Source organism: Aulonocara stuartgranti (assembly GCF_965226115.1).
Source record: "Aulonocara stuartgranti genome assembly, chromosome: 7".
Lineage (NCBI taxonomy): Eukaryota > Metazoa > Chordata > Actinopteri > Cichliformes > Cichlidae > Aulonocara > Aulonocara stuartgranti.
Window position 1 is genome coordinate 47,577,869 of NC_138945.1, and position 12,150 is coordinate 47,590,018.

The following is a 12,150-nucleotide window of genomic DNA, read 5'->3' on the forward strand; positions in this document are numbered from 1 at the left end:
TCCTCTGCATAGCTCCCCTCATTTCCTCCTTACTAATCCTCTGCACTTCCTCTCATTTTCTTCATTCATCACCTTCTCATAGTAATCCTTCCATCTTCTCAGCACACTCTCTTCACTCATTAGTACATTTCCATCTCTATCTTTAATCACTATAACCTCTCTCTCTCAGTCTGTGCTTTTCTTCTTCCTTATTGTTCAGCCTCACATACAAATCACAATAAGAGTTTTCCTTCGCTTTTGCCCCCTCTCTTTTTGCTGAACACCTTAATTATAAGTACCCATTTCGACTTTCTTAAACTCACTCTCTCATTTTTCTCGCCAGCTTTTTGCTGAAATAAATAAATAAATAAATAAATAAATAATAGTTGACTTAATATAATATTTAAATGCAGGGAGTTTAAGAGTTTTTCTACGCAGTCTCATTGCTTTTTTGGCCATCATTTTAATAACAATAATAATTCTTAAGGCTTAAGGCTTCCTGCTATGTTTTCGAACGAGTGTATTTTCAGCTCTATGTTGGTCTGCAGCATGTCCAAGTGTAATCTATATTTAATTAGAATATCTAAATGAAATATAAGATGAAATAAAACATTTATGTTGTGTATCCCTACGCGTATCCCTAGTATTAAATGTCATTGTTAAACAGTTTTATAATATGAGTAGTGTTGCACACTAACTCCGCCCTCGTCTGGGGTTGACCGAACGCCACGTACAGTTTGGCTCAACGCACCTTAAGCCAACGGGGGGCGGTTGTTGATACACTATGAGTGACAGGTGTATTGACCAATCGCCTCTCAACGCGACTGTTTTGTGAAAGAAAGTATACTTTCTTAGGCCAATAAGAGAAGCCAGAGGCGGTGCGTTGCCATGGTGAACACAACCTTTTTATATAGGTTGTAGCCAAGGGAGGCTTGTATTGGTGGTTAACAGATGACCGTTGTAAACAAGCTCCGGTGAAGCTCAGGCACTTTGAGGAACACTAAACCGTGAAAGCCAGGTGAAGAATAAAAAAAGAGGAGAGCAAAATAAGCTCCACGTTACAAGTAAGTATTATTTCACGCGAGGTGACGTTTACTAACGCCGTTCTCTCTGTCTGCTGAGGCTTAGTTTAGAGCATTTTCTACATCCATGTAGATAATGAATTAGCTGGCATCCTCACTGCATGATCCCTACTGAACAACCTGTTCCTTAAACTACACACTCAGTCCGATTTTGATTCACTGTGACTAACAGGTTCACAGCGTTCAACTTAGAAATCTCTAAGAAAATATTCTAAAGTAAGCCACCAAACACGTGTGCTGCACGGGCCCTTTCTTATGGGAATTGCTTTTCAGATTAAGAGTTATTTGCATAACCTTATCAGTGTTCTGTCTCTATTTGAAGTGTTGACTTGCACCACTTTTTAAAATTATATATATATATATATATATATATATATATATATATATATATTTAATAAAGAAACGGCAAGTGCTCATTTTGTTCTGACTGCAGAGCTTTCTAAAAGATGTACGATCTTCACCTAACCTGAAACTAACTCCTATCTTTTTTCTTATCTATTTTATGTATGCTTTGCCTGACCAGATGGTGAGGAGTAAAGCCTTGGCCCGCTGTGGCCTTGTTCTGCTCAGTTTGTGGCTGTGTATCCAGTCAGTGCCTATCAGTGTGGACAAGACCAAAGAAAAGGCTAAAGAGGAGGAACTGGGTCCACCCGAGAGTGCTGTGAGTCACACGGGCAGTGTGAAATAAAGGGATATCCTATTAAAATGGAGTCTTACAGCTAAGTAGATAAAGCTCAGGGTGATCCAGACATGAAGTCAGCTGTTTCAGACACCTTTCAGAAATGCTTACTGACTAAAGATTGATTGAAAAACAAACAAAAGCAGTGTCTGTTAAATTAGGTGTAACTGTTTATTAGAAGAATTAATTGACTGGGAAAAAATACCCATAATCGGACTGAATAATGTTATGCATTGACAAGCTAAATGTGGTCTATTTCTCAGGACACTGGGTTGCACTACGACCGCTACCTCAGGGAGGTCATTGAGTATCTTGAGAAGGACCCCCACTTTAGAGAAAAGCTCAAAAATGCCAATATGGATGACATCAAGGTGCACACTTGCAAAAACAGCCCAATATTTTGTAAGCTGGTTGTTGACGTGGACATTTTTTATTGAACTATGGTATGTTGACTGTCTGCTTGCAGCAAGGCAAACTTTCCAAAGAGCTGAACTTTGTTCAGCACAATTTTCGGACCAAGCTGGATGAGCTAAAGAGGGAGGAGATGAACAGGCTGCGAATGCTCATAAAAGCTAAACACGACATCAAGGAAGGAAATGGTAAGTATCTTAAAGAAAGGGGAAAAAAATGATGTGTCACTGAGAAACTTGAACTTGAAACTTCATAAGTTTGCACAACAACTTAAGTCAGTCCATTAGTTATGTTATTGAATGCAGAACTTAACTCTTGAAAGAAAATTATTATTCAAATTTAAATTTTGATCATTAATAGAGGAAGCTGTATAAATGTTCATACAGAATAGATTAACACAAGTGTAGGTAGAGAAAAGAAGCAAAGATAGAAGTCATAGGTCAATTTATTAAAAAACAAAAATGCATTGATATTCATGTAATCCTTTAACGCTTTCTAGAATAAATGTATTAAGTTTTGGTACAAAATGTGTTTGTAAAACCCAGCGGAAAAGAATAACCATGACACAACTCCAAAAAACCAAGTGTCTTTGTTTTACAGTTGAATAAATCTAATCATTATTCCTTTTCTTGCAGGCCAAACAGTGGACCACCAGGCCCTGCTGAAACAGTTTGAGCACCTGAACCACAAGAATCCACACACTTTCGAGGTGGATGACCTGGACCGTCTCATCAAATCGGTACACATACACCTAGTCATTAGCGCAGCTACTTGAAGGTTAATACTGACCCTGTTTCTCTGCACTGGTATGGCACAGTCACATTTATAATGACAGTTGCTCATGCAGAAATATTGCCATACTTAGCATAGCGTATCGGGAATTTCAGTGAGGGATGTTTAACTAGTCTGGCTTTTTTTTAAATTTTAGATGTAATAAGTTGGAGGCATTCACAGCTTTGTTCCCTTTGTTGGAGAGTGCTGACTCATTAGAGGTAAATGTGTAAGTTTTGCGAGACCAACATGTTTCCTGTGTGTGAAATGAGTATAAAAGAATAGTAATGGGGAGGCCGGCTTAATGAGTTTGCATGCCTCTGTAGTTTTACAACAAAGCTTCCAGTCATGCAGATGTAAATCCTAAAAATATTTTATATAAGTTTTACTTTTCTGTAGCATTTAGCTTTGCTCTATAATCATTGACCTACTATTTTGCCTTGGCACTGCTTGAGAAATGCAAAGAATGGTGATAAATGAGCATTTGCTTTGTTTTGTATTACCATAGCATTTTCATGTACTTTATGCTGAGCAAGTCCTTGCAGGGTTCTAGAATAAAGAGCCACCCAGAGGTTCTAATAAAATCAGGCCAAAATAATAATTTTAAACTCACAGATCCAGATTTTGAACTATGACAACAGTGTATTTATAGTACTCAGCAAAAGGTACAGTCACTATCAGAAATCCATCCATCCCTACATCCATATATCCATACATCCCTTTTCTTCCACTTATTCATGGTTTTGAGGGGCTGAAGCATACCACAGTTGTCATAAGGAGAGCGATAGGGTCCACCTTGAACAGGTTGCCAGTCTGTTGGCTAACACATAGTAAACAAAGAGGTACTGGTAGAACTTCAAACAGAAACGCCCCCATGCTGTGAGGTGGCAGTGCTAAGCATTGCACCACTGTGGGGCATTGTCTGTTATTAAGCCCTACCAATACAAAGAGCTTTTAGATTCTAGATACACACACCAGAATACTTTTGCAATCAAACCATTTGTCCAAATATGTTTTTTTATAAACCAACTTATTGTTACTGCAGCTCTCAGGTTTAGGAAGTCAGAGGTACTGTTTATTCATACCCAGTTAGCACTCACTAGTATCCACTAGTAAGCATGCTAGCACTAAATGGATGAATAAATTTCACCGCATGAGCTAAACACAAAAAGCATGCTATATCTGCCTGGGTTGTCTCTGCATTCAATGCTGAGTGATGCTAAGACTGTGACATGGCTAGTAATTATTCAGCTCAACAGTTTGCTTCATCCTCTATGGAACAACTCTGATCAGGCATCTGGATGTTGAATAGAGTCCATCTGTTTCAACGAGGTGCATAAATCTGCAGAATTAAGAGGTGAATTCCACTTCCCAACTTTTTGTTTTTACGTCTAGGCGACTAATGACCTGGAGAACTTTGACAAGGACCGCCATGATGAGTTCAAGCAATACGAGATGATGAAAGAGCATGAGCGACGGCAACGCCTGAAGAACTTGAATGAGGAGGATCGCAAGAAGGAAGAGGAACACTACGAGGAAATGAAGAAGAAACACGCCAGCCACCCTAAAGTCAACCACCCTGTAAGACGCCAGCTATAAAGCAGTTCATTACGAATGCTAAGATTATAGCCAATGCGGGGGAACAAATGACATTGAAGCTGAATGATATTATTTGGAAAACATGAATGATTTTTTTTTTTATGATAAAATTAACTCATTTAGTTGGGCCAATTTTATTTAGATTTATATGCAAGCCATAGAATAAAGATGCTAAATAGTGCTAAATACAAAACAAGAAAAAGGAGAAACCTTGATGTGTACCTCTGTGTGTGCAGGGCAGTGAGGACCAGCTAAAAGAGGTGTGGCAGGAGGCAGATGGTTTAGATCCAGAAGATTTTGATCCAAAAACTTTCTTCAAAATGCACGGTAACCATAGACCATACACTGAAGGTCGTTTAAGAGCAAAGAATGAATATAGCATTCAAATGTTGTCTTATTTGCTAGTGTGCCAAAACTATGGATGGTTAAAATCAGACACAGATTTCCGTTGTTTGTTTTGTGTTGCAGACAGCAACGGAGACGGCTTCTTTGATGAGAGTGAGCTTGAAGCTCTCTTTACTAAAGAGGTATATGTTTTATGTCTAACTCTGGTTCTGCATAGTCTGCGATAATGTAATCTGCAAATGAACAAGTCTCTGAGGTAAAATTTGTGCATTTCATCAAGCTGGAGAAGGTTTACAACCCAGAAAATGAAGAGGATGACATGGTTGAGATGGAGGAAGAGAGACTGCGAATGAGAGAGCATGTTATGAACGAGGTGAGCCACCACAAAACTATAAAATGTACAGATCATTGTCATGTTTATTAGCATTTCTAAAGTATTGATTAGTATGTTATGAAGGTATTCTCTGTTGTCAGAATACAATCATAATGTATATTTCATAACAAACGTGTGGCATTGCTGCCTGAAATCTAATGAATGAATTTAAACATCTGTGTGTGGAGTAGCTATTTTAGCAAGGAGCTAAAGGTCAGGGCCTTTGGGACGTATCTGGTGAGTGATTTATCTCGATGACAGTTGTTGCTCAAAATTGCTTCATGTATTGACATTCAGGTGGACACCAATAAAGACAGGCTTGTATCACTGAGCGAATTCATGGCAGCCACAAAGAAGGAAGAGTTCTATGAAAAAGACGAATGGGAGGTAAGAGCTAGTAAGGTTTGGCTTCCCTCCTGGCATTTTTGTGTATAGAGTAGTATTAAAAATTAATGTGAACCCAATGTTATGTTAGTGTATTAAAATTCAATTCAATTATTCATCAATATGAGCTATGAAACTATGAGCTTAGGCTCGCGTAAGTGCAACACAATAAACAGCTGTTTTCAGAAATTGTCTACAAAGGGTGAGATTCCAAATCATTAAACTCCCCAAGAGATTTAACAGCTGACATTATATCATGAAATCAGAAATGTATATGATTTCTTATCACATCATTTATTTATGTGCCCTCTGCAGACTTTAGATCAGAACCCATTGTACACCGAAGAGGAGCTGAGAGAGTTTGAACAACAACTGGCCAATGAGGAGAATGACATCAACAAGAAGTCGGCTGAGCTGCAGAAAGAGAGAGAGGAACTTGAAAGAAAACAGGAAGAACTTGATGCTCAGAAGCTGGGGCTGAAACAGGTGAATTATCTGTCAACTATCCATAGCAGATGAAATACAATCTGAAAATAGGATTTTTCTATACAGTTGCTTGACCCTTTCTACAGATGTAAGAATCTGGCTTACAGTGTGAAACATGCTGAATTGCACTTAAATCTTGTTTTAGAGACTTGTAGACTTGAAACATGCAGGCAATAGCAAACAAAGTCTTAAACCATTTTTATGCTCTTAACATTTTTTTGTCCTTCTCTCGCTGCTCAGGCAATGGAAGAAATGGAAAGGGTTAAATCCCAAAGCTTAAATGCTGATGTAAAACGTGAGTATGAAATTTATGATAAATGATGCTGGAAACAACAAATCACATGATGTTAAAGGTCTCTTAATTGCACTCTACTTCCATTTTAACATTTTTTAAAATCAAGTGAAAATTAACCACCCAGTCGAAAACCTGCATCCAGATCCACAGAACAGCCAAAATAAGTTATTTACTTGTGCATCCCCAATCAAAATACACTTAAAAAGATGCAGTGAGGGAAAAGCATTGTTATCCTTTTTAATAAGACGAGATTAAAAGCTTTTTATCATATCCTAATAATGCACATATGAATCTTTGTTACAGAGCCTGCAGCTCCTCTAACTGCAGGTGAACATGCACCAGTTGTACCAGGAAACAGTCAGCCACCTCCGCCTGGTCACCAGCAGCAAGATGTACCCGTGCCTGGACATTCTTAGCAGGCCTCACCACCCTGTGTGCGATGTGAGTGAGCATGCAAGTGTGCTTGTGTTTTCATGATTTCAATTTTGGGTTATTGTTTAGAATTTTCAAAACACACAGCAACACATAGGGGGGGGGGGGAAAGATCTCTTAGTGCCAATGACGCCCTTCCTTCTGCTGGTTAAATCAACTGAATGAGCCAGCCTGGAAATGTGGAGCTGCTCCAGTTTTCTATGTGGACAATCAACCCTTTTGTTTTTGTTTTTTTAATCTTGTATCACAAAAGGACTCTGTTCTCTATTGGAAGTTCTTTGGGGTGAAATGGGGAGGGCAGCTGGCCTGATAACTGAATGTTTAGTTTTGTTCACACTGTAGTTTCACTGCCACTTTTTCCTTAAGGAAATCCTTTCAGAATATTATTTATTTTTATGGTAAATTGTGAATTATTTTGGAAAAAATAAATGCCAGAAAAGTAAGATTAGAGCCGAAATGAAGTTTTATAGAAAAAGTGTTTCCTTCAATGTCTTTTCAAGCTGTTGTGACCTCTGGATCAGATTAGTGCAGAATAAGAGATGAAGTTAAATATATACAATATGTATTTAAATGTTATAATTTTTAATAATTGTGTTTGTGATTGTGACAATTGTATGGATTATGAAGTGGTTGCCTGGATGTCAGTGCTTAGGAGTGTCTGTGAATTTGTGTTTATTTATTCTCGAACCACTGTAAATGAAATGAATGCAGTAGGTTGAAATTTGCCTTGTAAAAATCTGAATTAAACTCCAGAAGGAAGCACAAGGTAAAAAACAACAACTAATTTTTTTTTCCACTACAGACTAATAGCAAAGAAAAGATGGACACAAAATACTTTGAAGAGTTGAAGTAAAATACACTGGTTACTTTATTTTCAAACAACAACCTCTCTCCAACCTGGTATATGTGCTGAACAGTTTATGTTTATGTGACTTGTTAAAAAAGTACTTAAATGTCCAACTAATGTCCTGTGAAAAAAAATCATGAAAATCATGTACAAGGTTTGAATGTCTAAAATTAAGGTGAATGAGCTTGCAGATACAATGTTTCTGTCTCTTATTTTCATCACAAACCTCAAGTTCAACTCATCTTATAAACACAGTCATAAGTTAACATTCAGTTTTATAATTACTGTAGAATCTGAAGTGACATAATCATACTTCTGACAATAACTCACTGAACATGATTTAAAAAAACAAACAAAAAAACTTTCTTAATCAAATGGTCAGAATGGTGGGTTCAAATTCAGCTTCTTCCATATGATTCATTGAATCGCTCAGTGAGATAGGCGCCTGCTGTAACTGGCGGATATTTGTTGGAGCCATCACAGCAGGTGATCAGAGCCTCGTCATCCGGCTGGACAAAGTAAGCCAGAGACTGCCGTGTGCTGGAGTCTCCGACAGGAGGCAGCAAAACCCTGTGGAGCTAAGAAACAACAAGCAACACTAAACTATAATCCTAATGCCATGGCCATATGCAAAAACTTTTTTGGGAAGCATTTTAACTCTGTTGGCTTCAAAAAAGATCATGGGTCACAAAAACATATCTAAAGTTAAAGTAGGTGAGACCTTTCTTATTTCCTATAAATGACCCAATCTGACATATGTAGTCGCATTTACTTTTCTAGTTACAGTGCATTTCCATAACCTTGTCATAAAACCTTGGGGCGGAAATATCCCCTTCACTCACCACAGAGACGAACTGATCGCTCGTCCAGCGCTGCATCAGGTCAGCGATATTGATGAGGATGGCTCCGGGGATACAGGGAACAGGGATGAATTCACCTGAGCGTGTACGCACCTGACGGTCAAAAAGTGTCAGGAGGATAACAGGATTATTTGATACTTTGCTTGACTTTAACACATAATGTGTTACTAACTAAGCAAAACACATGACTTACAATTGAAGAAACAGTGATGACAGCTGTTTAAAGTGGCACACCACAGGAATTCCAGCTTAAGTGAGTTTGTAAATTAATCAGACCCTTTTTCAGTATGTTACCAAGCAACTTATGTGCTTGTGTGTCCCAGTGGTACAGGCCTTACCTGCAGACCTTCTGAGCTCTGGAACAGCAGAGTAATGCTGCCATAGTCTGAATGCTCTCCACATCGCAGCTGGCCCTCCTTTGCTTTCTCACAATTCACTGGTGGGTAGTAGAGAGATCGCATCGTAGTGCCATTTTTGTCAGCTAGAGGAGACACAGCAGTGTTGTCAGTGCAGTGTATCTCTTGTTTGTTTGTACCAATTTATGGACCAATCCTCCAAAACCGTAATCTGGTCTGCCTTGAGGTTACACTTTACAAAAAAGAAAAAAAATTCTTTCCCAGGATTAATTTTTGTTAGATTTTCAGTCATTTCCCTCGTTTGTTACTCGCATTTACATGTCTTGTATTTATATTCATTTTTCTTTTATTTTGTGCTGTATTTTTGTTATTTTTTAATTTAGGAGAAGAGCTATATAAAGTACTAAATGAATATAATATATAGTACATAAATTAAGCTAACATGTCTTGGTTGAACATTTTGCCCTTATTAGTATTCTCCCTAATTTTGTAGAATTAGATACTGCCAGTTTTGTGTGTGTGTGTGTGTGTGTGTGTGTGTGTGTGTGTGTGTGTGTGTGTGTGTGTGTGTGTGTGTGTGTGTGTGTGTGTGTGTGAATAAAACCTTCTCACAAGGTCCATATGATCTGGGATCAGTGACCGCCCCTCATGACATGTAGCTTGAACACTTAGTAAAACTGATCATATGCCACTGTACACTGGGTACAGTGTATGGGGTAAACATACTTCCTATTAAACGGTGTGCACGCAAGAAGACTTCTGGGTCGAGTCCCAGACTGTGGGCCATCACCCTCAGCAACCGAAGACTCAGCTCTTTGCAGCGCAGAAAAAAGGATGTCTGGAACTCCTGAAAACTTTTCAAACTGCCTGATGATGGCCATTTCTACAACAGAAAACAACAGAACCACATCAGAGTCTGACTAATGATAATACTGATATTGATATCTTAAAGTACCCATAGTATGCTCATTGACCTACTTATAGTTTCAGTGTTATAATAAGATGGGTTTATGCTTTAATGTTCAATACATCAAAATTTTTGGTATCCTGTTATCCTGGACTTTACTGTACCAGCTCGTGTTGTTTTGTTATAATGTGTATTTAATGTAGAGAATGAGTCTGTAACCTTGCTGGTACTATTAAAAGTGCATAGCAGCTGAAAACGGATTCCAATTCTGATGGCTTGTTTGTATTACTCTCAACGGGGTGTGTTTGTGTCACTATTTTAATGTTTGTTTTGCTGTCAAATAACAAAGAATGAAATATGTAAAAAGAACAAGTTTATCTGGAATTTTGTGATATTAAGATGCAGGACATGTCAGTGACTTGATGTGGATTTTGGCTTTTAACTTCAAAATCCAAGAAACAAGGACACTCTGGAGTCCAGAGAAAAACCACCCATGTTTCAGCACCTTGTACGACCACCTGTGGTAGTAATATTTAAAGTACTGCCTTCTGTGCCACTCTTTCAGATTGTGTTACTGTTCACACTCTTCATTATAATGTTGCTCCAGTTCATCGAGGTGTGTAGTTGTTTTGCTTATGCACAGTTCTGTTAATGTCCCACCACATAATTTCAAACAGGTTGAAGTCTGTACTTTGACCGTGCCGTTGCAACACTCTCATTCTCTTCTTTTTCATTCATTCAGTTGTAGATTACCTGGGATCTTTGTCCTTTTGCATGACCCTATAGCTGTTGGACAGATGGCCTCACATTAGACTCTAAAATACTTTGGCATGCAGGGGAGTTCATGGCCAACCAGTGACTAAGGGCCCAGATCCTGTAGCTGCAAAACAAGCCCAATTTATCACCTGCCCACCAGTGTGCTTGAGAGTTAGGATGAGGTATATGTGCTAATATGCTGTTTTTGGTCCCTGATAAACAAGGTGCTGTGCACTGTAGCCAAACATCTCCACTTTGCTCACATTCGTCCAAAGAAGAGATTGAGGAGTCTTGGACAGAAGAGTCTTTGTGCTGGCAACCCTTATGAACAAGAAGCCATATTTGTTCAGTCTTTTCCTAACTGGAACTTCATGAACTTTAACATTTAACTTCCAACTGAGGCCTATGGAGATGTAACTTTATTTCACTAAGAACTGCATGCTCTGACCTTGGAGTGAACTTGTAGGATGTCCATTCCAGGGATGACTGTGTAATTGTGTTAAGATTAAGGAAATGCCTCTGGAGAAAGTCTCCCCCAGGTCAGCAAACTGCCAAAACCTCTGCTCATATAGAGTTGGTTACACTTGCTGATTATCAGCTAATTATGTGCATTTGATGCAATCAAGTGTATTCAATAAGCAGCACCCCTGCTGCTACTTTCCTCTTAATAGGGGTGTACATAGTTTTTCAGTACTGCAGTTCAACATTTATTTTCCTGATTCCTCTCCAAACTTAACAGAGCTTTCTCTAAAGTAACAGATACTGAGTAACTTGTACTTTAACCCCCTGACTAATAACCTTGTGGCACCATGCAGTTGTTGTGTCTGAGCCCAAACTCTTAAGGTTAATCATAAAATAAATAAACTGATGAAAACAAACGATCAAGGCTTTTGCCTCCGAGTTATTACTATATCAGGATGAAGGGAGGCAGTGTTGAAAGACTCCTTCAGGTCCCCAGGTCGACGTGGATTCAACCTATAAAGAAATTATCCGAATTTAAACTCTCTTCCGCAGATACACATTAAAGTATAAAACGTATGCTTCCTACCTCTCCGTCTCCAATGACACCCAACCGTGGTTAGGGTTGTTCACGAAACTTTTCCTGCTGAAGGGTTGCTTCAGTTCATCTGGCTGCAGGAAGAATTTCTTGGATATCTCCATGACACAGTCCACCTGTCCAAACACACCAGAAGAAAAAGACGGATTCCAGTGTAAGTTCCTCGATAATAATTTTATTCTATCTAACTGGCCTCACCTCCTCCTGAGTAATCCCCGTGTTCCTCAGAAATGCAAAACCAACATCTCTAAATGCTGATTTCAACTCTGTGCTTAAACTCTGCCACTGCTCGTCAGCGACATCCTTCTCGCTCAGCCTGTAGGCGCCGAAATCCACAACTGGGATGTTCATTGTAAAAAAAAAAAAGCTAAAGTTTCTTCAGTAAAAACAGCGTCGGGTTAAAAGACAGTCTGAGCTGAACACGAACAGTAAAAATAAATCGCAAATGTCCACCACTAGTATCTAGGCTTTCGGTCACATGACATTGTCTAGCCAATAGGAAAAATTCTCTTAATAATGCCAAATTGTGCA

At 38.7% G+C, this 12,150-nt stretch overlaps 2 protein-coding genes across 2 annotated transcripts; one reads left to right on the forward strand and one right to left on the reverse strand.

Annotated features, from left to right (window-relative positions):
- Nucleotides 1-896: 896 nt before the first annotated feature.
- LOC309711413 (nucleobindin-2-like) lies at nt 897-6,941 on the forward strand. The gene is made up of 13 exons (XM_082541719.1): nt 897-1,043; nt 1,585-1,722; nt 2,004-2,111; nt 2,207-2,339; nt 2,787-2,890; nt 4,318-4,503; nt 4,758-4,848; nt 4,990-5,048; nt 5,147-5,239; nt 5,537-5,626; nt 5,939-6,109; nt 6,350-6,404; nt 6,708-6,941. The coding sequence occupies exons 2-13, from the start codon at nt 1,585-1,587 to the stop codon at nt 6,818-6,820; spliced, it is 1,341 nt and encodes a 446-aa protein (XP_082397845.1). The 5' UTR covers nt 897-1,043; the 3' UTR covers nt 6,821-6,941.
- Nucleotides 6,942-7,993: 1,052 nt separating this feature from the next.
- Nucleotides 7,994-12,058, reverse strand: LOC309711415 (uncharacterized protein). The gene is made up of 7 exons (XM_082541722.1): nt 11,818-12,058; nt 11,611-11,735; nt 11,471-11,537; nt 9,626-9,782; nt 8,882-9,024; nt 8,526-8,636; nt 7,994-8,261 (listed from the first exon to the last, which is right to left on the reverse strand). Exons 1-7 carry the CDS (start codon nt 11,968-11,970, stop codon nt 8,082-8,084), a joined length of 936 nt encoding a protein of 311 aa, XP_082397848.1. The 5' UTR covers nt 11,971-12,058; the 3' UTR covers nt 7,994-8,081.
- Nucleotides 12,059-12,150: the final 92 nt, after the last annotated feature.

Coding starts and splice junctions, on each gene's coding strand:
- LOC309711413 (XM_082541719.1), top strand. CDS start 1,585: ATGGTGAGGAGTAAAGCCTTGGCCCGCTGTGGCCTTGTTCTGCTCAGT. Junction 2,340..2,786: donor CGACATCAAGGAAGGAAATG/GTAAGTATCTTA, acceptor CTTTTCTTGCAG/GCCAAACAGTGGACCACCAG. Junction 5,049..5,146: donor AAGCTCTCTTTACTAAAGAG/GTATATGTTTTA, acceptor CATTTCATCAAG/CTGGAGAAGGTTTACAACCC.
- LOC309711415 (XM_082541722.1), bottom strand. CDS start 11,970: ATGAACATCCCAGTTGTGGATTTCGGCGCCTACAGGCTGAGCGAGAAG. Junction 11,736..11,817: donor CGGGGATTACTCAGGAGGAG/GTGAGGCCAGTT, acceptor GTGTTTGGACAG/GTGGACTGTGTCATGGAGAT. Junction 11,538..11,610: donor GTGTCATTGGAGACGGAGAG/GTAGGAAGCATA, acceptor ATTTCTTTATAG/GTTGAATCCACGTCGACCTG.